At 44.4% G+C, this 24,502-nt stretch overlaps 1 protein-coding gene across 1 annotated transcript in view; it reads left to right on the top strand.

Annotated features, from left to right (window-relative positions):
- The first annotated feature begins 7,472 nt into the window (after positions 1 to 7,472).
- ggcx (gamma-glutamyl carboxylase) overlaps positions 7,473 to 24,502 on the top strand; it is a 79,627-nt gene continuing 62,597 nt past the window's right edge. The window contains exons 1-3 of the mRNA XM_072266672.1: positions 7,473 to 7,695; positions 14,001 to 14,180; positions 23,476 to 23,634. Coding sequence (XP_072122773.1) covers positions 7,611 to 7,695; positions 14,001 to 14,180; positions 23,476 to 23,634 — 424 coding nt within the window. The 5' untranslated portion in view covers positions 7,473 to 7,610. The remainder of the gene's footprint in view (positions 7,696 to 14,000; positions 14,181 to 23,475; positions 23,635 to 24,502) is intronic.

Raw genomic sequence — 24,502 nt, 5'->3', positions numbered from 1 at the left:
CCTCAGCCTGCTGCTCCAGCACACAACAGCAAACATGATAGCACTGGCCACCACAGACTCGTAGAACATCCTCAGCATCGTCTGGCAGATGTTAAAGGACCTCAGTCTCCTCAGGAAATAGAGACAGCTCTGACCATGCTCTCCAATCTGGGTAGGAGGTGCACTCAGGTCAATGCTGTGCACAGACTACATCTCTACCCCCTGCTCAGACCCACCATCAAAGTTCAAAGTAAACTTATTATCGAAGTATATATATCATATATCTTGAGATTCATTTTCTTGCACCCACAAGGAAAATAAAGAAATCAACAGAATCCATGAAAAACTTAAGGCAGAGTCCCTGAAAGTGAGTCTACAGGCTGTGTAGTCAGTTCACCGCTGAGGGGAGTGAAGCCATCCACACTGGTACGGGAGCTTGATGGTTGAAGGGCAACAACTTTAGGACAATAGTCCTTAGATTGGTTGGCGTTTGCTACCACATTCATCTAGCCTTAGTGAGCAGAGCCAAATGAAGGAAAAGAGAGCCCGTGTCCTTTGGCAGCTGGTCCAACCAATCCCTTGTTGCTGTCACCATTGAATCTGATTATCTGAATGGATTGGATAAGGCAGGCCATGTACACTGGTACACTGACCAAGGTGAAGCAGAATGAGGGAATGTGGGAATGTGTTCCCTATCAATTGTGGGGGAAAAGAATCTTGTCAATAAACACAAGGGATTCTTCAGATGCTGGAAATTCAGAGTAACACACAAAAAATGCTGGAGAACTCAGAAGGTCAGGCAGCATCCATGGAGAGGAATAAACAGTTGAAGTTTTAGGCCAAAACCCATCATCAGGATTCATGGATTCTTGATCACTCTCCCCTGCACCTTCTCTCCTTTTCTATTCCCCATTCCCATCTTATCGCGTGCCCATCTCTTCCATTTGGTGCCCCTCCTCCTTTCCTTTCTCCCATGGTCCACTCTCCTCTCCTATCAGATTCATTCTTCTTCAGCCCTTTACTTCCACCAAACACCTTCCCCCCTCCCCCGCCCATCCACCCACCTTCCCCCCTCATTCTGGCTTCTTCCCCTTTCCTTTCCAGTCCTGATGGAGGGTCCTGATGTTTACCCTCCATAGATGCTGCCTAACCTGCTGAGAACCTTGTCAATGGATGCAAAGTAATGAAGGATTAATGATGAGGGTGTGGCCCATGACTTGTCACAGCTGTTGCAAACAATTGGCCTAGTCTTGTTGCTAAATAAGGGACCATAAACTGGATTGTGGCCTACAGAAATAAACACATTCCAAGTCCGGGATTTCTCTTGCAACAATGAGTCAGTTCTGAAACCTTTACATCAAGGAAGTAAAGGTCATTGCAAAAATCCACCTTAGACATTAAGCAAAGTTCCTGCCTTTCTTACATGGTAATAGGTCTTCCCACGAGTACATACCTGCTTGCACTTCATCATCATTATCACCATCATCATCATCATCATCATTATGTGCCATGTTATGACCGTGCGTGATCATGGTCTTTCCATGACCATGAATGTTCTTGGCAATTTTTTCTACAGAAGTGGTTTTGCCATTGCCTTCTTTTGGGCAGTGTCTTTACAAGATGGGTGACCCCAGCCATTATCTTTCTTTATTAATCTTCTTATTGATTTAAAAGGAACATAAATACAATCAAGAGGAGAATTATCTCAAACAATACCAAACGAGATTAAGATAGACATTGTCAAAATGATACATATTGTTAAGCTAGTATAAAATATATAATAAAAAAATGAAAACAGCAATTCTCCTCTTATCAGTTCATGAAGAGGAAAGAAAAAACATCGTGTTTTAAATGGAGAGAGAAAAAAACGCTCTACACTATATAAAAAAAAGAAAAGAAACAAAAAAAAGGGACTGGGCAGTCCATTTTGATGATACAGCCAAAAAAAAAAAGAAAGAAAGACTTTCTGATCAAATCTAAAACTTTGAGAAAAAAAGATTGGAAGACTAATAAATCAAAATAAATGAAAATATTGGATAAAAGGTCACCAGATTTGCTCAAATTTAAAAGATGTATTAAATGTCTGACTTCTTATTGGCTTTGTGAAAGGCAGGTTGTGCCTTATGAGCCAGATTGAATTTTTTGAGGATGTGACTAAACACATTGATGAAGGTAGAGCTATAGATGTAGTGTATATGGATTTCAGCAAGGCATTTGACAAGGTACCCCATGCAAGGCTTATTGAGAAAGTAAGGAGGCATGGGATCCAAGGGGACATTGCTTTGTGGATCCAGATAGCCCATCATCTCACGCAGACAGTAGAAGGGAGAAACTCTCCCTGCCATGAACCTCCAGCACCGCAAATTTGCCATTGCAGCATCCTGGAAGCACCCGACCACAGACGACTCTGAGTCCATCCGAAAACTTCGAGCCTCCGACCAGCCCTCCGACACCGAGTACCAAGCACCATCTCTGCCGAGTGCTTCGACCCCGCCCCGGCTGCTGAGCAACAAACAAAGCCGAGGACTCGGGGCCTTCTCCTCCGGAGATTCTGGATCACGCAGTAGCAGTGGCAGCGAAACAGGCATTTCAGAGGTTTCACCAGATGTTCCTCCATGCTCTCCCATCTGTCTCCATCAAATCAGGATTGTGCATGGCCCCTACTTGACAGATAACAGATATCCATCACCGGAGTGGCTGCTGCGTGCTGCATCGCGTCACCATCATCTCCGCTGATGAGAGGCATTGATCATGTGGATAGTCAGAGGCTTTTCCCCAGGGCTGAAATTGCTAGCATGAGAGGGCACAGTTTTAAGGTGCTTGGAAGTAGGTACAGTGGAGATGTCAGGGGTAAGTTTTTTATGCAGAGAGTGGTGAGTGCGTGGAATGGGTTGCCGGCGATGGTAGTGGAGGCGGATATGATAGGGTCTTTTAAGGGTCTGTATTGTGCTGTAGGTTTTCTATGCTTCTCTATCTTCAACAGGCGATGTCGGGAAGGAGCCAGAATCTGGGAGATGCCCTTTTCGTATTACTGCCATCAGGGAGGAGGTATAGGAACATGAGGATGCTCACTCAATGTTTTTGGAACAGCATCTTCTCTGCCACCATCAGATTTCTAACTGGTCCAAGAATGCATGAACACTCCCTCTCTATCTTGCTTGAACATACAGTATCTGCTGTTTCCTTCATTACACCTGTGGCTACATTTCAGAGATGCCTTTGGCTGCAGGAGGAAGGGTTGCAACACCCTGGGTATGTGAAAGATGCATATGGTCTGGTTAACCCAAACTTCACTGAAAGCCTAGTGAGCTCTCAGTGGTGGAAAAACACACACTGAGCTCCAGTTGCTATTGGTTACTGAGTCCTGTGTAACAGCCTCTCAAACGCTTCATTGGTAAGAGGTTCAAAGAGGAAATGCTAGTGACATTTGTTGCCAGTTAAATTCAGCACATGTGAAAGTAAGATCATATATTACCCACTCTTGAAGAAACTGCTCAGGGTTCATCATATTGAGTACTGCAGTTGAGAAGTTGTACTAGATATTGGTAAGTCCAAATCTGGAGTTTGGTCACCTATCTACAGGTTACCAGGACTTGAGGGCCTGAGTTATAAGGAAAGGTTAAACAGATTAGGACTTTTTTTTTCCTGGAGACTCAAGGGAGATTTGATAGATGTGCAACCCTCTCACTAGGTCTCGTACACCAACTTGCTCGTTAGCTAACTCTGCTAACAGCCTCATGAGTCAGTGGTGAGAACAACACCTTTCACAAGCAACACACGTCTCGGCTTGGTACGGACTGAAAAATTGCATTTGGGATTTAATGCAGACAAATATCAAGTGTTGCACTTTGGTAGACCAAAAAATCTAGGTCTTACACAGTGAGCGGTCGGGCACTGAGGTGTGCAGGAGATCAGAGGGATCTGGGAATACAGATCCATAATTCCCTGAAAGTGGTGTCACAGGCAGAGAGGGTCATAAAGAAAGCTTTTTTCACACTGGTCTTCATAAATCAATGTTTTGAGTACAGGAGTTGGGATATTTGTTGAAATTCTATAAGATGTTGATGAGGCCTACCTAATTTGGAGTATTGTGTGTAGTTTTGGTCACCTACCTACAGGAAAGATATGAATAAGTTTGAAAGAGTGCAGAGAAAATTTACAAGGATATTGCTGGGACTTAAGGACCTGAGTTCTAAGAAAAGGTTGAATAGGTTAGGACTTTTTCCCTAGTATGCAGAAGATTGAAGGGAAATATGAAAGAGGTATATAAAATTATGAGAGATATAGATAAAGTAAATACAAGCAGGCTTTTTCCACTGATGTTGGGTGAGTCTAGAACTGGAGGTCGTGGGTTAATGATGAAAGCTGAAGTGTTTAATGGAAACAGAAAAGGAAACTTCTTCACTCAGAAGGTGGTGAGAGTGTGGAACAAATTGCCAGTATGAGTGGTGGATGTGGGGTCAATGTCAACATTTAAGAGAAGTTTGGGTGGGTACATGGATGAGAGTGGTATGGTCTGGGAGCAGATCGATGAGACTAGGCAGAGTAATGGTTCAGCACAGGCTAGATGGGCTGAAGGGCCTGTTTATGTGCTGTAGTGTTCTATGACCCTATGACCAAACAATACCCTGCATCAGGGAGACACAAGAGACTGATGAAAATGGAAGTTGGAGTACTCTATGGATGAAGCAGCATCTGCGGTGGGGCATGGACGTCAGAGGGGTGTCGACCCAAAACATTGCCTGTCCATTTGCCTCCAGAGATGCTGTCTAGCCCACTGAGTTCCAACAGCTACTTGTTTGTGACTGAAGTTTAATTGTCATTCAATCATACATGAATACCACTGAATACAGCCAAACGAGGCAGCGTTACTCCAGGGCAAAAGTGGAAGACACAGTACCAACAGTCAAGCACAGCACATAAAAGATAGCAAACACATAAAGGTACACGCAATGAAGTCCAGACTGGAGCCATCATTGCAGAAACCTGCAGTCGACCACAATAGAGCTTGTCTTCTGCTGAGTGAACACTGGGGGCAGCACTGACTCCAGCATGAAGGCTGCACCACACTGCCCCCGGTGGAGCACACCGGCTGCAACACCCCTCTGCTGGCAGCTGTAAACAGGCGACACCAGAATGAACTGGAACTCAACAAAGCCTTCTGGTAGCCATGGTACTAAACAACACCTTGGATTAAACTTAGTTCTAAGCAATGCCATGCACTAGTCCTGGAATGAAACAAGTCCAAAGTAAATTTACTATCAAAGTATGTAGTTGTCCCTCCCATATACTACCCTGCGATTCATTATATTGCAGGCATTCTTGGTCACTCATTCATGACGTGCCATGTTATATGACATCATCATCACGTGTCGTGTCATACAACCTGGGCGATCATGGTCTTGACCACGATTGTTCTTGGCCAATTTTTCTACAGAAGTGGTTTGTCATTGCCGCCTTCTGGGCAGTGCCTTTACAAGACGGGTGACCCCAGCCATTATCAATACTCTTCAGAGATTGTCTGCCTGGCGTCAGTGGTCACATAACCAACTCCCAAACCCCCCCTTCTCCATTCCCCTTCCCCTTTTCCCTCTCTCATATTATCTCCTTGCCCCCCCCTTCACCTCCCTCTGGTGCTCCCCCCCCCTTTTTCTTTCTTCCATGGCCTTCTGTCTCTTTCACCTATCAATTTCCCAGCTCTTTACTTCATCCCTCCCACTCCAGGTTTCACCTATCACCTGGCATTTCTCTCCCCCCCTCCCCCCACCCTCCACCTTTTAAATCTACTCCCCAGCTTTTTTTTTCTCCAGTCCTTCCGAAGGGATTTGGCCCGAAACGTTGACTGTACTTTTTCCCCCATAGATGCTGCCCGGCCTGCTGAGTTCCTCCAGCGTTTTGTGTGCATTGCTTGGATTTCCAGCATCCGCAGATTTTCTCTTGTTTGTCGCATAACCGGGATTTGTGATCTGCACCAGTTGCTCATACGACCACCCAGTATCTGCTTGCACGGCTTCATTTGACTGATCGGGGGTGGCGGGGGGGGGGGGGGCTAAGCAGGTTTTGCACCTTGTCCAGGAGTGACCAGCAGGCTCACGGAGTGAAGGAGAGCCTTACACCTCCTTTGGTAGAGACATATCTCCACCTCACCACCTAGATTCTCAGTAGAACAAATGCAATAGAATTAATGAAAAACTACACACAAAGACTGACCAACATGCAAAAGAAAACAAACTGCTACTACAAAAAAAACTGAGAGCATGAGTTGAAAAGCCTTGAAGGTGAATCCATAGGTGTCCAAACAATGCCATATATTAGTCACAATGGTAAACAACGTCTTGCATTAGTCCACAGTGGCCATTTTATTAGGTAACCCTGCTTATTAATGCAAATATCTAATCAGTCAATCATGTGGCAGCAACTCAATGCATAAAAGCATGCAGACATGGTCAAGAGGTTCAGTTGTTGTTCAGACCAATCATCACAGACATCCCACCTCTCCCAGAAGTTCCGGGAGTCTCCCGCAGATCAATAGTGGCTCCCTGATGCCCACAAATTATATCCAATATCACGAAGTCAATTTTTTTGAGAGCGAGCGAGAGGAAAAGTAAGCGAGAGCGCACAAGCGAGAAAGAGAGAGCGCGCGAGCGAGAGCGCGCCATGGCAGAGTGTTCCAAAAAAAAATAAAACGTACGTCACCCCAGACTAAAGTGTACCCCTGCCTAATAGGGGTCAAAAATAATGACAGTGTTGCTCGCTGCACTGTTTGCAACAGTGACTTTTCTATTGCCCATGGTGGGTTAAGACTGTAAAAGACATATTGAGGTGAGTTTAACAAGTGTCATTCGTTCATTAGGATAGCTAACGTTATTTAAACTAGCTGGCCAGCTGTTAAGGAGCTACTCTATTGCAGACATCCCACCTCTCCTGGAAGTTCCGGGAGTATCCCGCAAATTGATGGTGCTACCTCCCTGAAGTGAGTTTTTGCAGGGTGGGATGTCTGTCATCAGAATGGGCTAAGAAATGTGAACTAAGTGACTTTGTGGAATGATTGTTGGTGCCAGATGGGGTGGTTTGAGTATCTCAGAAACTGCTGATCTCCTGGGATGTTCACGGACAACAGTCTCTGGAGTTTACAGAGAATGGTGTGAAAAAACAAAAACAAAAATTCCAGTGAGCGGCCTTGTTGTGGGCGAAAACACCTTGTTAATGAGAGAGGTCAGAGGATAATGGCCAGACTGGTTGAATCCGGCAGGAAAGCGACAGTAACTCAAATAACCGCCCGTAACAGCAGTGGGGTGCAGGAGAGCATCTCCGAACGCACAACACATCGAAAGTTGTAGTGAATGAGCTACAGCAACAGGCTCCCACTGCTGTACCTAATAAAGTGGCACTGAGTGTAAATGACGCCTGGTATAGTATTACTGCTGGAAGTTGACAGCGCCGTGTATTGGATCCAGCACTAAGCACCGCCTTGTAGGCTGGCTGTAATGGAGCTTTCCCAGCGCCAGATCGCCTTCCCCGGGCCAGGGCGACCAATCTGAACTGAGCCCAAACGCTGTGCGTTTGACGACAGCGGCGGAGAGCCCACGCTGCGGCCGGACGGAGCGCTCTCTGCCCCTGGTGTGGAGTACATGAGCGGGAGGCGGCAGCGGGCCGAGCCGAGCCAAGCCGAGTCGAAGATGCGGCGGAAAGATGAGGACGCCGCGAAACCCCTCGGTGAGTGCCGGAGGGAGGCCGGGGCGCGCTTTCGGCCAGTCCAGGATGGACAAGTAGAGCGCACGTCCGCAAACCCTACCACCCGAGAGCATTGGCAGTAACGTAATGTCTGGCTCTGATTTCACTGCTGGGTCTCGGCCCCCACAACTTAGTTTTCTGTTTACTTCCAACGCCCCCGCCCTGGAAATTACTGCCAGGGGGGTTTTGTATCTTTTGTTTCATTGAAAATGTGCAACTCCCCCTCCAGTATTCACACTGTTTTCTTCATTTAGGACATCGCCCCCACCTCCCTCTGTCCGGGAATATCCACTGTCCGGGACGTCTCCCACCCACCCTCCCCTCCCCTCCCCTCCCCCCCTTCCCCACCTCTCCCCCCCTTCCCCACCTCCTTCTGTCCGGCAATGTCCACTGTCCGGAATATCTCCCACCCACCCCCTCCCTCTCCCTCCCCACCACCTCCCTCTCCCTTCCCCACCTCTCCCTCTCCCTTCCCCACCTCCCTCTGTCCGGCACGTCTCGCTCTCTTTTGCCTACCCGCTCCCCCATCGTCCACTGTCCAGGACGTCTCCCACTCACCCCTTCCCTCTCCCTTCCCCCCTTCCACTCATCCCCTCCCCCTCACACTGTACAAAATGTTTCCCTCACTTCATCTCTCCCTGCGGCTCTGCCACCTCCCCATCTCTACCCCACTTTTTCTGGGAGTCTCCCTCACCCAACGCAGTCTGTCCGGAACTTCTCCCTCCTTCCCGCTCCCTCACCTCCCTCCGACTGGGACGTCTCCCTCCCCCTCCCCCACCTCCCTCCGACTGGGACGTCTCCCTCCCCCTCCTCCACCTCCCTCTGTCTGGGACGTCTCCCTTCCTCTTCCTCTCTTCTTCACCCCCACCCTCACCCAAACCTCTGTCTGGGACAACTTCCCTCCATACTTTCAGTCCTGCCTGAAAATTCCCACTGCCCATTTCCCTCCTTGGCTGCTGCCTGAGCTGCTGAGACCATTCAAGCTCTTGTTAGTTGCCCCAGATTCCAGTACCCTCGTTCTCTTGTGTCTCCCGTCCTGTCTCCAATAGAACACACGATGAAGCTTTGTCCGAAAATTCTGGCATACTTCTTTCAGTCCGGAGGAGTTTTTCTCCCCACTGGAAAGTTGCAGGTTGTTCTAACTTGGTTATTTTCTCGTGGGCTGATGAGTGTGGCACACGCAGCGTGCTGGAGGAACTCAGTGGGTAAGGCAGCAGCTATGGAGGGGAATGAGCAGTCGATGTTTCAGGCTCTGCAGAATCTGTTGTGTTTATACCGAGGGTGGTGTCTTCTGCGGTCTACATGTGTTTTGGTAGGGAGTTTGCTAAGGTCTCACATGGTATTTCAAAGGTGTCTTTGTTTTTCTTTGCACCATGGTTGTGCACTGTTTTTTTGGGCTGGATGGTATGATTTGATGTATAATGTATCATCTGTTTGCTTGTATCTACGTGCCTGTGATGCTCCCCCAGCAGATTTTTCATTGTACATGTATCTCACAATTCCTCTGCACAGGACAATAAATTTGACGAAAGACCACAAGACCCAAGAAGGAAGGAAAGGAAATTGCCTTTTAAACTCACGAGAGAGCATAGGCCATGAACTTTTTGCTGTTGATGTTTGTGTAGCAGGCGATTTCTTTTTTCTTTTCTTTTTCAATCTTTTTATTAATTTCAAAATATAGAAACAAAATATAGCAATAATACAGATAATATGAGATGTATTGTTACATTTAAAAAAAGAGTAATAGCAAAACCAAATAGTGGAAATTACCAAAACTCCCATACATGTAGAACTGATCACGGATAATATAAAGCAAAAAAAAAGGAAAAAGACAAAAAAAAGAAAAAAAAACCCATCCCAAAAGAAAAAAAAACTAAACTAAAAGACTTGGGCAAAACTAACAACTTAAAAATGGAAAAGAAGAAAACCTCAGCGTCGACGCCTCCACTCCCCTCCAACAACAGTACAGAGAAATAAAACCAGTTTGGGAATGATCAAATTACATCAAATGAAAATGCTGAATAAATGGCCTCCAAATTTTTTCAAACTTAATAGAAGGGTCATAAACTGCACTTCTAATTTTCTCCAAATTCAGACACAGCATAGTTTGTGAAAACCAGTGAAATACTGTAGGAGGGTTGATCTCTTTCCAATTCGACAAGATGGACCTTCTAGCTATTAAAGTAAGAAATGCAATCATCCTTCGTGATGAAGAGGTTAAATTATTTGAGTAATTGGATGAGGTTGTAAGTCTAGATTTAGGACCGTTGAAATAATATCAAAAATATCTTTCCTATATTTCTCCAACAAGGGACATGACCAAAACATGTGAGTTAAAGAAGCAATCTCAGACTGGCATCTGTCACATATTGGATTAATATAAGAGTAATAACGAGATAGTTTATCTTTGGACATATGAGCCCTGTGAACTACTTTAAACTGTATCAACCTATGCTTAGCACATACAGAGGATGAATTCACCAACTGAAGAATTTTTTCCGCGATTTCTTTTTTACGAGGCCGAGTTGCTAGCTCGACGCTCAACCCAGCACGGATGGAAAGCGTGCCGGGGAGCCGTCTGGGTTCGAACTCGGGAGCCTTCGCTCCGAAGTCCGGCGGTGATGCCACTACGCCACCAGCCGGCACAAGGCCCAAGTAAAGGGTCAAATTGGAAACAGATGCACTGGCGGTTAGCAAAGGGTAATGATTAATGCAAAGGTTTATTTGTTCCCCAGTAAAATTCCATTCATCTAGCTTGCATTGGACCTTGGTACAAGATGGGCAGGTTTTCCAGATTATAGGACCACTCCTCTGACGCTTTTGATTTAGATGTTTTAGGGCAGCGGTCCCCAACCACCGTGCCGCAAAGCATGTGCTACCAGGCCGTGAGGAAACGATACGAGTCAGCTGCACCTTTCCTCATTCCCTGTCACACACTGTTGAACTTGAACATAGGGTTGCCAACTGTCCCATATTTGCTGGGACATCCCGTATATTGGACTAAATTGGTTTGTCCCATACGGGACCGCCCTTGTCCTGTATTTCCCCCGCTAAGGTAGAGCGTTCCTATGAAACTTTTTGTGCTGAAATGGCATAAAGTGAAGAAGCAATTACCATTAATTTATATGGGAAAAATTTTGGAGTGTTCCCAGACCCAAAAAATAACCTAACAAATCATACCAAATAACACATAAAACTGAAAATAACACTAACATATAGTAAAAGCAGGAATGATATGATAAATACACAGCCTATATAAAGTAGAAATAATGTAGGTACAGCGTAGTCGGGAAGATGAAGGCAAAACCGATTTGTGGAAAAAAATTGGCATGTACGCGCATGCACACGTCACGCATGTGCACATAGGTGCCCGCGCAAGGCTTCATGGTCGTGGTAGTCTTTCTCGGGGTAAACACTGTCCCATATTTGACTGCTACTTTTGTCCCTTATTTGGGAGTGAGAAAGTTGGCGACCCTAACTGTAAAAGACATGTTGAGGTGAGTTTAACCCTACTTGAATATCCCCTGGTCGGCCGGTCCGCAAGAATATTGTTAATATTAAACCGGTTCGCGGTGCAAAAAAGTTTGGGGACCCCTGTTACAGGGTATCTTCATCATCATGCGCCGTGCTGTATGTTGTGGGCCATCATTGTCTTGTGACTGTGATTGTTCCTGGCAAATTTTCCGACAGAAGTGGTTTGCCATTGCCTCCTTCTGGGCCGTGTCTTTACAAGACGGGTGACCCCAGCCATTATCAATGCTCCTCAGAGATTGTCTGCCTGCTGTCTGTGGTCCCGTTGCCAGTAAGGAGTCTGTACGTTCTCCCCGTGACCACGTGGGTTTCCTCCGGGTACTCAGGTTTCCTCCCACAGTCCAAAGACATACGGGGTAGTTAATTGGTCATTGTAGATTGTCCAGTGTTTAGGCTTGGGTTATGTTCGGAGCTGCTGGGCGGTGCGTCTCAAAGGGTTGGAAGGGCCTATTCCGTGCTGTATCTCCAATAAAAATAAAATAACCGTAACTTGTGGTAGGCACCTGCTGCTCATACGGCCATCCACCACACATATAGGGGATAGCTGATTTGTAAATATTCCGCACATGAGGCTGCTTAGCAAGACAAGAGCCCATGGAGTTACAGGGAAGTTACTGGCATGGGTGCAGCACTGGCTAGTCGTCAGAAAACAGAGAGTGGGAGTGAAGGGACACACATAAAAATCACTGGTGAACGCAGCAGGCCAGGCAGCATCTCTAGGAAGAGGTACAGTCGACGTTTCAGGCCGAGACCCTTCGTCAGGACTAACTGAAAGAAGAGATGGTAAGAGATTTGAAAGTAGGAAGGGGAGATCCGAAATGATAGGAGAAGACAGGAGGGGGAGGGATGGAGCTAAGAGCTGGAAAGTTGATTGGCAAAAGGGATCCATCCCTCCCCCTCCTGTCTTCTCCTATCATTTTGGATCTCCTCCTCCCCCCTCCCACTTTCAAATCTCTTACTGTCTCTTCTTTCAGTTAGTCCTGACAAAGGGTCTCGGCCCGAAACGCCGACTGTACCTCTTCCTAGAGATGCTGCCTGGCCTGCTGCATTCACTGGCAAATTTTATGTGTCTTGCTTGAAATTCCAGCATCTGCAGATTTCCTCGTGTTTGTGGGAATAAAGGGATCCTATTCTGGCTGGCTGCCAGTTACCAGTGGAGTTCCACAGGGGTCGGTGTTGGGACCGCTGCTTTTTACCATGTATGTCAATGATTTGGACTTGTGGATTTGTGCCTAAATTTGCCGATTATACAAAGATAGGTGGAGGAGTGGGTAGTGTTGAGGAAATAGAGAGTCCTCAGAGAGATAGTTTAGGGGAATGGGCAAAGAAGTGGCAAATGAAATATAATGTTGGAAAGTGTATGGTCATGCACTTTGGTGAAAGAAATAAACGGGCAGACTATTATTTAGATAAGGAGAGAATTCAAAATGCAGGGATGCAAAGGGACTTGGGAGTCCTCGTGCAAGATACCCTGAAGGTTAACCTGCAGGTTGAGTCAGTTGTGAAGAAGGCAAATGTAATGTTGGCATTCATTTCTAGAGATATAGAATATGTGATGTTGAGGCTCTATAAGGCACTCGTGAGACCACACTTGGAGTATTGTGTGCAGTTTTGGGCTCCTTATTTTAGAAAGGGTATACTGGCATTGGAGAGGGTTCAGAGAAGATTCACAAGAATGATTCCAGGAATGAAAGGGTTACTGTATGGGGAACATCTGGCAGCTCTTGGGCTGTATTCCCTGGAGATCAGGAGAATGAGGGAGGATCTCATAGAAACATTCCAAATGTTAAAAGGCCTGAACAGATTAAATATGGCGAAGTTATTTCCAATGGTAGGCGATTCTAGGACAAGAGGGCACAACTTCAGGATTGAAGGACGTCCATTTAGAACTGAGGTGCAGAGAAATTACTTTAGTCAGAGGGTGGTAAATCTGTGGAATTTGTTGCCACGAGCAGCTGTGGAGGCCAAGTCATTGGGTGTATTTAAGGCAGAGATAGATAGGTTCTTGATTAGCCAGGGCATCAAAGGATATGGGGTGAAAGCAGGGGAGTGGGGATTACTGGATGAAGTGGATCAACCCATGATTGAATGGCGGAGCACACTCGATGGGCCGAATGACCTACTTCTGCTCCTGTACCTTATGGTCTTATATTCAGGAAAATGATATGGAGGACGAGGAGATCAGTGCTGAGTCTATAAATACGTTAGGGCATCTAGAGGTCAAGGAGGAAGAAGTGTTTGGCCTCCTTATGAGTATGAAGGCGGATAAGTCCCCAGGGCCCAATGGGATTTGCCCCAGATTATTGAAAGAGGCAGAAGACGAGATTTGCTGGGGCCTTGACCGGTATATTCGCATCTCCTCTAGCCACAAGGGATGTCTCGGAGGGCTGGCGAGTGGCTAATATTGTACTTTGATTTAAGAAGGGAACAAGGGAAGATCCGGTGATCTATAGACCGGTGAGTCTCGCATCAGTTGCAGGAAAATTGCTGGAGGGAATTCTTAGGGAGAGGATATCGGAGCATATGGGAACACATGACCTTATTAGGGAGAGGCAGCATGGCTTTGTCCAGGGGGCCTGTTCCTATGCTATACTGTCCTATGTTCACTCCAAGATGGTGAGATTAGGTCCGGTGACACTTCTTTCCACTATTGTGGACATAGTGGCCCACGTTGTAAAGTTTTCACCGTTTTTATAATTCAGTTCTCACTTGATTAGCGTTGAGGGTAAAAGCTGGTTTACGATTCACCGCTGCAGATGAACCTCAACGTGCCGGAAGGGGGGAAGCAACGGAGGCGGCAACGCAGGAGGGAGACAGCAGAATGAAGAGGATCTTCGGGTTTGAGTTGTCAGATTTCCGAAGTTGGCATCGATTTGTTTGTTTGTTGAATCGACCCACTGACCCAGCGTCCCTGGGGGTCTTCAGGCTTCTCTTCGGTGAGTATGGACTTCAATCTCTTCCTGATAAAGAGTTTATTGTTGTAGTGAAGGCTGGGACTCAATAGTGATCTCTTACTAAGTCTGGAGATTGCCTTCTGAGTCCTCTCCAAAGGCTAGAGTAGGGTTAGGCCATTCGGTCCGTTGATCATGGTTGATTTTTATCCCTCTCAACCCCATTCTCCTGCCTTCATCCTGTAACCTTTGACACCCGTGCTAATCAACATCTAAGCCAATTTTCCAGCAGTGCTATGCTATGTAGAGCTTCGATCAACCGTTCCTGCAAACCATGCCCGATCACAGCTTCACGTGCTGTCTTTAGTCTTTGTAACCTGCACTGGTATCAAAATCAAAATTCCTTCCACCAGGAGTGGAATCCAGGTCAGACCAAAGGATTACGTGGTACCTCCTCTTCCTGCTCTGTGACTCTCAACCAAGATCTACATCCCACCAGCCTTTACAATCACTTCCTCCCAACTCTCCACAGTATCTAATCAAAGGTCAACATACCATGCCCACAGAGCACACACAGTCCACCGACTCCAGTCTCCAGGCTTCAGCTATCGGGCTTCGATCTTCGGCGTTGATCCCTGGACTAGCCGACGGTGGGACCCTGCCTTTTCCTGACTATCTGGCTTTGTGCCCACCTGTTCGCATGGTCTTCTGATCCGGGCACCGCCCGACATCCACAGACGTCCTTCGTCACACATCCAAGTCACTGGTCTTTGAGTGCAGGGCAGACGCGTAAACTCCAGATGCCCTTTGTCCACGTTGCTGGCTGTCGAGCGTGGAGCGGAGGCCTGGACTCCAGATTTCCTTTGTCACCCGGCCACATCACTGGAGTTTGAACCTTGCCTCTAACTTCCACACATCCCTAGGTTGGTTTCTTATTCCCCATACCACTGTCCCTAAACCCTAATTCCCCTCTCTATCCCCAAAACCATCCCTACCGATTACAAAAAACCAACTAACTCCAAGCCACGATTTGGTAATGAATAACCAGTGTCAGCAATAGTACCTAACCTTTCTCCAACTCACTGACCGAGGCCAGAGACCGGACATTTGGCCATCGTTTGTGATTTGTAGATACCTCAGCGTCAGTGTAAATGAGCTGAAGAACCTGGCCTTAACCCCCTGAACAGAGAGGAGACCGAAGCCGAACTTTGCAAGAGAATGTTTACTCATCTCGCTGAGCAGATGAGGAAAGAGCTACAAAGGTCGCCACGTTGACTCATACTGACTTGTAGTTATGTCTGACCCCTGCTTTGTAAACCCAGGCAATTGTGTATCACCTGCCTGTCCCATCAGGGAAGGTTGGAGTTGGGGTAGGAAGCAGAATAGTTGGGCCCCTTTCTACCTTTAGTTAACTCCACGTGCATACATTTTCCAACGGTGGACTGCTGGCAAGTGACCTGTCCGGTATCACACCTTGATTTGAGATAGTAAAGCAAATTATAACTCAATCACGAGGAAGACTGCAGATGCTGAAAATCCCAGGCATTGCACACAAAATGCTGGAGTATCTCAGCAGGCCCGGGAATCTGTCAACAGTCGACATTTCATCCGGACTTTAAAGGAAGGGGGAAGGGCATCAGAATACGAAGGTGGGAGGAGGGGAGGGAGAAGTGCAAGGTGGCAGGTGATAGGTGAAACCGGGAAGGAAGTGAAGTGAAGAGCTGGGAAGCTGATTGGCGAAGGAGATAAAGGGCTGGAGAAAAGGGGGAATCTGTTAGGAGAGGACACAAGACCATGGAAGAAAGGGAAGGGGGAGGAGCACCAGAGGGAGGTGATGGGTAGGTAAGAAGAGAAGGTGTGAGAAGGAAACAAGGATGGGGAATGGTGAAGGAGAGGGTGGGGAGCAATTATCTGAAGTTCGAGAAAACAGTGGTCATGCATTCAGGTTGGAGGCTACCTAGACGGAATATAAGGTGTTACTCCTCCAACCCGAGCGTGGCCTCATCTTGGCAGTAGAGGAGGCCATGGACTGACATGTCAGAATAGGAATGGGAAGTAGAATTGAAATAGGTGGCCACCAGGAAATCCCACTTCTTGTTGCGTATAGAGCAAAGGTGATCTCATAGCTCCCTCACTTTTAAGATAAACTTGCTTGTATGTCCTACCCCATACGGTTGATTCAAAGGAAGGAGGTACAGGTCCCACACCACCAGGTTCAGGAACAGTTATTACCCCTCAACCATCAGGTCCCACACCACCAGGTTCAGGAACAGTTATTACCCCTCAACCATCAGGTCCCACACCACCAGGTTCAGGAACAGTTATTACCCCCTCAACCATCGGGTCCCACACCACCAGGTTCAGGAACAGTTATTACCCCTCAACCATCAGGTCCCACACCACCAGGTTCAGGAACAGTTATTACCCAACAACCATCAGGTCCCACACCACCAGGTTCAGGAACAGTTATTACCCCTCATCCATCAGGTCCCACACCACCAGGTTCAGGAACAGTTATTACCCCTCAACCATCAGGTCCCACACCACCAAGTTCAGGAGCAGTTGTTACCCTACAACCATCGGGCTCCTGAACCATTGTGGATAACTTCACTCACCTCAATTCTGAACTGATTCCACAAACTATGGACTGACTTTCAAGGCCTGTACTACTTGTGTTCTGGTATTTATTTAATTTTTATTTGCACAGTTTGTTGTCTTTTAGACCACAGACATGGGAGCAGAATTAGGCCATTCAGCCCATCAATTCTGCCTCACCATTCCATTATGGCTGATTTATTATCCCTCTCATCCCCAAGTGCAGTTTAACTAATGCATTACATTACATCCTTGCTTTTGTATTTTAGTCCTCTTGAAATGAATGCTAACATTGCATTTGCCTTCCTCACCACAGATTCAACCTGCAAATTAACCTTTAGGGAATCCTGCATAAGGACTCCCAAGTCCCTTTGCACCTCGGATTTTTGAACTTTCTCTCCATTTAGAAAATAGTCTACACTTTATTCTTTCTATCAGAGTGCATGACTATACACTTCCCTACACTCTATTCCATCTGTTACTACTTTGCCCATTCTTCCAATCTTCTGCAGGACTCCCTGCTTTCTCAACACTACCTGTCTGTCCACCTATCTTTGTGTCAGCTGCAAAATAAGTATGCCTGCAGAAACCTCAGGGTTGTATGTGGTGACATGTACGTACTCTGATAATAAATTTTACTTTGAACTTTGAAATTTGGCCACAAAGCCATTAATTCCTTCATCCAAGTCATTGGCGTACAATGTAAAAAGCAGCAGTCCCAACACTGTCCTCTGTGGAACACCACTAGTCACTGGCAGCCAACCAGAAATGGCTCCTTTTATTCCCACTCTTTACCTCCTGCCAGTCAGCCAATCGTCTATCCGTGCAAGTATCTCTCCTGTAATACCATGGGCTCTCATCTTGTTAAGCAGCCTCATGTGCAGCACCTTGTCAAAGGCCTTCTGAAAATCTAACTACACAACATCCACCAATTCTGCTTTGTTTATCCTGTCTGTTACTTCCTCAAAGAATTTCAGCAGGTTTGTCAGACAAGATTTCCCCTTGATTTCCCCATGCTGACTTTGGCCTATTTTATCATGTGCCTCCGAGTACCCTGAAACCCCATATTTAACAATCAACTCCAACGTCTTCCCAACTGCTGAGGTGAGGCTAACTGGCCTTCAATTTACTTTCTTCCCGCTCCCTCCCTTCTTAAAGAGTGGAGAAATATTTGCATTTTTCCAGTCCTCTGGAACCATTCCGAATCTAGTGATTCTTGGAGGATCATTTCTTTTTCAATCTTTTTATTAATTTCAAAATATAGAAACAAAACATAGCAATAATACAAATAATATGAGATGTATTGTTACATTTAAAAAAAGAGTAATTGCAAGACCAAATAGTGGAAATTACCAAAACTCCCATACATGTAGAACTGATCACGGATAATATAAAGCAAAAAAAAAAGGAAAAAGACAAAAAAAAGAAAAAAAAACCCATCCCAAAAGAAAAAAAAACTAAACTAAAAGACTTGGGCAAAACTAACAACTTAAAAATGGAAAAGAAGAAAACCTCAGCGTCGACGCCTCCACTCCCCTCCAACAACAGTACAGAGAAATAAAACCAGTTTGGGAATGATCAAATTACATCAAATGAAAATGCTGAATAAATGGCCTCCAAATTTTTTCAAACTTAATAGAAGGGTCATAAACTGCACTTCTAATTTTCTCCAAATTCAGACACACCATAGTTTGTGAAAACCAATGAAATACTGTAGGAGGGTTGATCTCTTTCCAATTCAACAAGATGGACCTTCTAGCTATTAAAGTAAGAAATGCAATCATCCTTCGTGATGAAGAGGTTAAATTATTTGAGTCTATCATTGGTAATCCAAAGATAGCAGTAATTGGATGAGGTTGTAAGTCTAGATTTAGGACCGTTGAAATAATATCAAAAATATCTTTCCAATATTTCTCCAACAAGGGACATGACCAAAACATGTGAGTTAAAGAAGCAATCTCAGACTGGCATCTGTCACATATTGGATTAATATAAGAGTAATAACGAGATAGTTATCTTTGGACATATGAGCCCTGTGAACTACTTTAAACTGTATCAACCTATGCCTAGCACATACAGAGGATGAATTCACCAACTGAAGAATTTTTTCCCATTTTTCAGTCGGTATATTAATCTCAAGTTCTCTTTCCCAGTCAGCTTTAATTTTATTAGAGGCATCAGGACATAAATTCATAATTATATTATATACAATTGCTATTACACCTTTCTGAGAAAGATTTAAGTCTAAGATTTTTTCCAAAGTGTCCATTGGATATGGGTGTGGAAAATTAGGAGAGACAGTAATTAAAAAGTTTCTAATCTGTAAATATCTAAAAAAGTGAGATCTGGGTAAGTTATATTTATTAGAAAGTTGATCAAAAGACATAAAACAGTTATCCAAAAATAAATCGTGAAAAGATATTATACCTTTGGTTTTCCAATCAAAGTAAGCTTGATCCATTGTGGAAGGTTGAAAAAGGAAATTTGATATAATGGGACTTGCTAGAATAAATTGATTAAACCCAAAAAATCTTCGGAATTGAAACCATATACGTAAAGTATGTTTAACTATTGGGTTATTCATTTGTTTATATGATTTAAAAGAAGTAAAAGGAAGTAAAGTTCCTAAAACCGAACCCAAGGAAAACCCTTGTAATGAATTAGATTCAAGATTTACCCAATGAGGGTTTAAAGATGCGTCCAAATCTTGTAGCCAAAATTTTAAATATCGAATATTAATTGCCCAATAATAGAATCTAAAATTTGGGAGGGCAAGTCCCCCCTCCTTCTTGGATTTCTGTAAATATCTTTTACCTAACCTAGGATTTTTATTCTGCCAAATATATGAGGAAATTTTTGAGTCCACATTATCAAAAAAAGATTTTGGGATAAAAATTGGAACCGATTGAAATATATACAAAAATTTAGGCAAAATGATCATCTTAATAGTGTTAATCCGACCAATCAAAGACAAAGAGATTGGGGACCATTTGGTAAATAAAAGTTTGATCTGATCAATTAAAGGTAAAAAATTAGCTTTAAATAAATCTTTATATTTTTTGGTAATTGTTATCCCTAAGTATATAAATGAATCAGTAACCAATTTAAATGGTAAACGTCCATAAATAGGTACATGCTTATTTAAAGGGAATAATTCACTCTTACTAAGATTCAATTTGTAACCAGAAGAGTTACTAAATTGAGCTAACAGATCTAAGATAGCAGGAATTGACTTCTCCGGGTTAGAGATATATAACAACAAATCATCTGCATATAATGATAGTTTATGTATTTCATTTCCACGGATAATACCAACAATATTTGGCGAGTCACGGATAGCAATTGCTAAAGGTTCAAGGGCAATATTAAATAGTAAAGGACTAAGAGGGCAACCTTGCCTAGTGCCACGAAAAAGACGAAAAAAAGGAGATCTATAATTATTTGTACAGACCGAGGCTACCGGGGAGTAATATAACAATTTAATCCAATATATAAATGTCAAATTAAAATTAAATTTCTCAAGAACATTAAATAAATAAGGCCATTCAACTCTGTCAAAGGCTTTCTCAGCATCTAATGAGATAATACATTCCGGGGTAGTAAGTGAGGGGGTATAAACAATATTCATTAACCTCCTAATATTAAAAGATGAATAGCGATTTTTGATGAATCCGGTTTGATCCATGGAAATAATTTGAGGTAACACCTTCTCCAGTCTAGTAGCTAGAATTTTTGAAAAAATTTTTGAATCTACATTCAGAAGAGAAATCGGTCTATAGGATGCACAATCCGTAGGATCTTTATTCTTTTTAAGAATTAAGGAAATAGAGGCTTCATAAAACGATTGTGGTAATTTACCTAAACTAATTGCTTCCTTAAATATTCTAGACAACTTAGAAGAAAGAATGGAGGAAAAAAATTTTAAAAATTCCACTGTAAACCCATCAGGACCGGGTGCTTTACCGGAATTTAATGATGAGATTGCAGTTATTATTTCTTCCTCTGAAACGGAAGTTTCTAATGATAGGCAATCTTCGGGAGATAGTTTCGGAAAACTCAATTTACTTAAAAAATCATGCATGAAATTAGAATCATGAGGAAAATCAGAATGATATAAAGAGGTATAAAATTCTTGAAAGGTTTGGTTTATCCCAACATGATCAACTGTGAAAGTATCATCCTGTTTGCAGATCTTAGTAATTTGACGTTTAACCGAATCAAATTTCAATTGGTTAGCCAGTAATTTACCCGATTTATCACTATGAATATAAAAATCACTTCTAGTTCTCATTAATTGATTTTCGATCAAGGATGTTAATAATAAGCTATGTTCCAATTGTTCAGGAGGATCATTTCTAATGTTTCCACATTCTCTTCAGCTACTTCTTTCAGAACCCTGGGGTGTAGTCCATCTTCCTTCAGATCTTTCAACTTCCCAAGCACCTTCTCCTTAGTAGAAGTGACTACACTCATTTCTGCCTCTTGTCACTCTCAAATTTCTGGTATGCCACTAGTGAAGACTGACGCAAAATACTTACGCCAGCATAACATGCCCATAATTTACTAACCTTAATTCGTATGTCTTTGGAATGTGGGTGGAGATCAGAGCACATGGTGACAGAGAGAATATTAAAAAAACTTCTTGCGCACTGCAGCAGAAATTGAACCTGATCAACATGCACGAAATGCTGGAGGATGGGAGCTCAGCCGCTCAGGCAGCATCTGCAGAAATGAATAAATGGTTGACATTTCAGGCCGAGACTTCTTCAGGACCTGCTTTGGGTTTCCAGTGTCTGGAGGATTTCTTGTGTTTTTTTTTTGAACCCCAATCGCTGGAGCTGTAAGTGTTACTCTACCGTCCTGCCCTTATTCAGACATTTTATAACCCGCTCCAATAAAACACCCACTTGATAGATTAGTTCTTTCCATTCCCAGCCCTTCCCAGAAGTCCTTTGAAAACCAAAGCAGCCACGTCCTTGTTCATTGTCTTGAGGGTGTAATTAAATGCAGCTGGGGCAGGTGAAAATTCTTCAGATCTTAGCTAAAGCACTGGGCTGGTACCTGCCTTCTGTGTTACATTTTACATTCTGCTTTTAATGACCTGTTTACGTGAATTCTGTTTGAGCTGGTTAAAATGTTTTTTTATTGGCTCCGTTGCACAGTTGGAGAGGGGTAACCTGGAAGGCTTTTCTTGACTATGTTGCCAACTGTGATGATAAGTAACTGCGTGCTGCCATTGCCACTGTTCCCTGCTTCCATGGCAGGTTCCCCATCTGGAGAGGGGCTACGAAAAATCGTCGTGACTTTCTTGCCCTCATTGGCGGGAGGAGAAGATGGCAGCGCGCCACGCGTGCGCAGCTCTCCGGTGCAAAATGATGTCATATCTGTTAAATAGGAGCCGTGGACAATTCTGATTTGATGGAGAATGGACGTAAAATCACAGAGGAACATCTGGAGAAATTTCTGAAACGCCCGTCCGCTGCTGTTGTTACTGCGCAGTCGGGAATCTTTCAGAGGGTAGGCCTCAAAATCCCCGGCCTTGCCTGCTTTTGGCGACCGAGAAGGAGGTTGTATCGTTTGGACAGAGATGGTGTCAGTATTCGGTGTCGGAGAGCTGATCAGAGCTCGAAGTTTTCGGATGACTCAGAGTCGATTTGTGGTCGACATGGCAGGGAGAGTTTTTCTTCCTTCTCCCATCTGCGTGAGATGTGGGACACTTGAGAAACTTTGAACTTTACTGTGCTCAAGGACTTCTTCATCAAGTTATGGTATTGTTACACTGTTTGTAACTATATATATAATTATTGGTTTTGTCAGTTTTTTCAGTCTTGGTTTGTCCTGTGTTTTGTGATATCACACCAGAGGAAATAATGTATCATTTCTTAACGCATGCATTACTAAATGACAATAAAAGGGGACTATGTGTCTTCATTATTTAACACATCAGAGCTTAAATGTTTAAATTAATCAGAGGCTGCTGTCACTGGGTTCAGGGTTGGAGGAAGCAGAGAGCATGACTATACACTTCCCTGCACTATATTCCATCTGTTACTTCTTTACCCATTCTTCTAATTACAGTAAGTATATATGTATATTGAATATTTAAATTAAAAATATTGCAAAAACAGAAATAATTTTTAAAAAGTGAGGTGGTATCCATGGGTTCAGTGTCCATTTAGAAATCGGATGGCAGAGGGGAAGAAGCTGTTCTTGAATCGCTGAGTGTGTGCCTTCAGGCTTCTGTACCTCCTTCCTGATGGTAACAGTGAGAAGAGGGCATGTCCTGGGTGATGGGGGTCCTTAATAATGGGCGCCACCTTTCTGAGGCATTGCTTCTTGAAGTCCTGGATACTACGGTTTATTATTGTCACATGTACCAAGATACGGTGAAAAGCTTGTCTTGCTTACTGCTCACGCAGATGAAATCATTCACAGTGCATTGAGGTAGAACGAGGTCAAACAGTAACAATGCAGGGTAAAATGGCACAGCTACAGAGAAAGAGCAGTGTAGGTAAATGATCAAGTAGAGATCACGATGAGGTTATTTACAAGGTGAAGGTGTGGATCAGCTAAAATGCAGCTTGTGTTGGTGATCAGCCTTTGGGCTTCCTCCGAGTGATTCCATGTCCTTCGGCCGTCCTGATATCTGGGGGTGCCCCTCAGGAAAGGGCGAGTCAGCTGAAACAAGTTGGGGTTCTGTGAAGGATGTTGGAGAACCGAGCTTTTCTCTCCCCTCCCTCTGCAGGTTTGCTGATGACCCTTGACATCCCACAAGAGCGGGGCTTGAGTTCGCTGGATCACAAGTACTTTGACGAGCTGGTTGTCTGCCGTTTCCCTCTGTTCAATTTCCTGAAGCCGCTTCCTTTGGACTGGATGTACGTGGTCTTTGTCACCATGTGGTTAGGTGAGTCTCAGAGCTTTGGTCCAAGTCTTGGGACCCCAAAGAAATTGTCTGTATTTTTGTACAGAATCCTAAGACCATGAGACAGAATTAGACTGTTTGGTCCATTGAGTCTGCACCACCATTCGATCATGAGGCCGAATCATTGAGTATATTTAAAATGGAGGTTGATAGGTTCTAGATTAGTAGGGGTGTCAAAGGTTACAGGGAGAAGGCGGGAGAATGGGATTGAGAGGGATAATAAATCAGCCATGGTAGAAGGGTGGAGCATAGTCAATGGGCCAATTAGCCTAATTCTGATCCTATGTCTTGGACACGGCATTAAAGGCTACCTGGGGAAGGCTGGGGAATGGGGTTGAAGAGGGGAAAAAATGATCAGCCATGGTTGAATGGTGGAGCAGACTCGATGGGCCAAGTAGCCTAATTCTGCTCCTTTAGTCTTAATGGTTTTATAGTTTTATGACTGATTTATTTTCCAATCAAGAACCTATTAACCTCTGCTTTAAATGTACCCAACATCTTGGCTTCCACGGTTGTTTGTGGCAATGAATTCCACAGATTCACAACCCTCTGGCTAAAGAAATTCCTCCTCACCTCTGTTCGAAAGGAATATCCTTGTATCCTGAGGCTGTGCCCTCTGGTCCTAGACTCTCCCATTATTGGAAACATCCTCTCCATGCCCCCTTCAGAATCAATTTTCAATGAGGTCCCCCCCCCCCCCATTCTTCTAAAGCTCCAGTGAGTTCAGGCCTAGGGCCTTCAACAACAGCGAGTACCCTTACTCAATAGCCTGCAAATAATCTACCGTGTATCCACCTAATTCTCTTGTGAGGGCCCTTATTGACTCTACACCATCCATACAGACAGTGAG

Source organism: Mobula birostris, chromosome 8 (genome assembly GCF_030028105.1).
Source record: "Mobula birostris isolate sMobBir1 chromosome 8, sMobBir1.hap1, whole genome shotgun sequence".
Taxonomy (NCBI): Eukaryota; Metazoa; Chordata; class Chondrichthyes; order Myliobatiformes; family Myliobatidae; genus Mobula; species Mobula birostris.
Note: the sequence above shows the minus strand (reverse complement) of the source record. Positions and strands in the feature narration are given on the sequence as shown.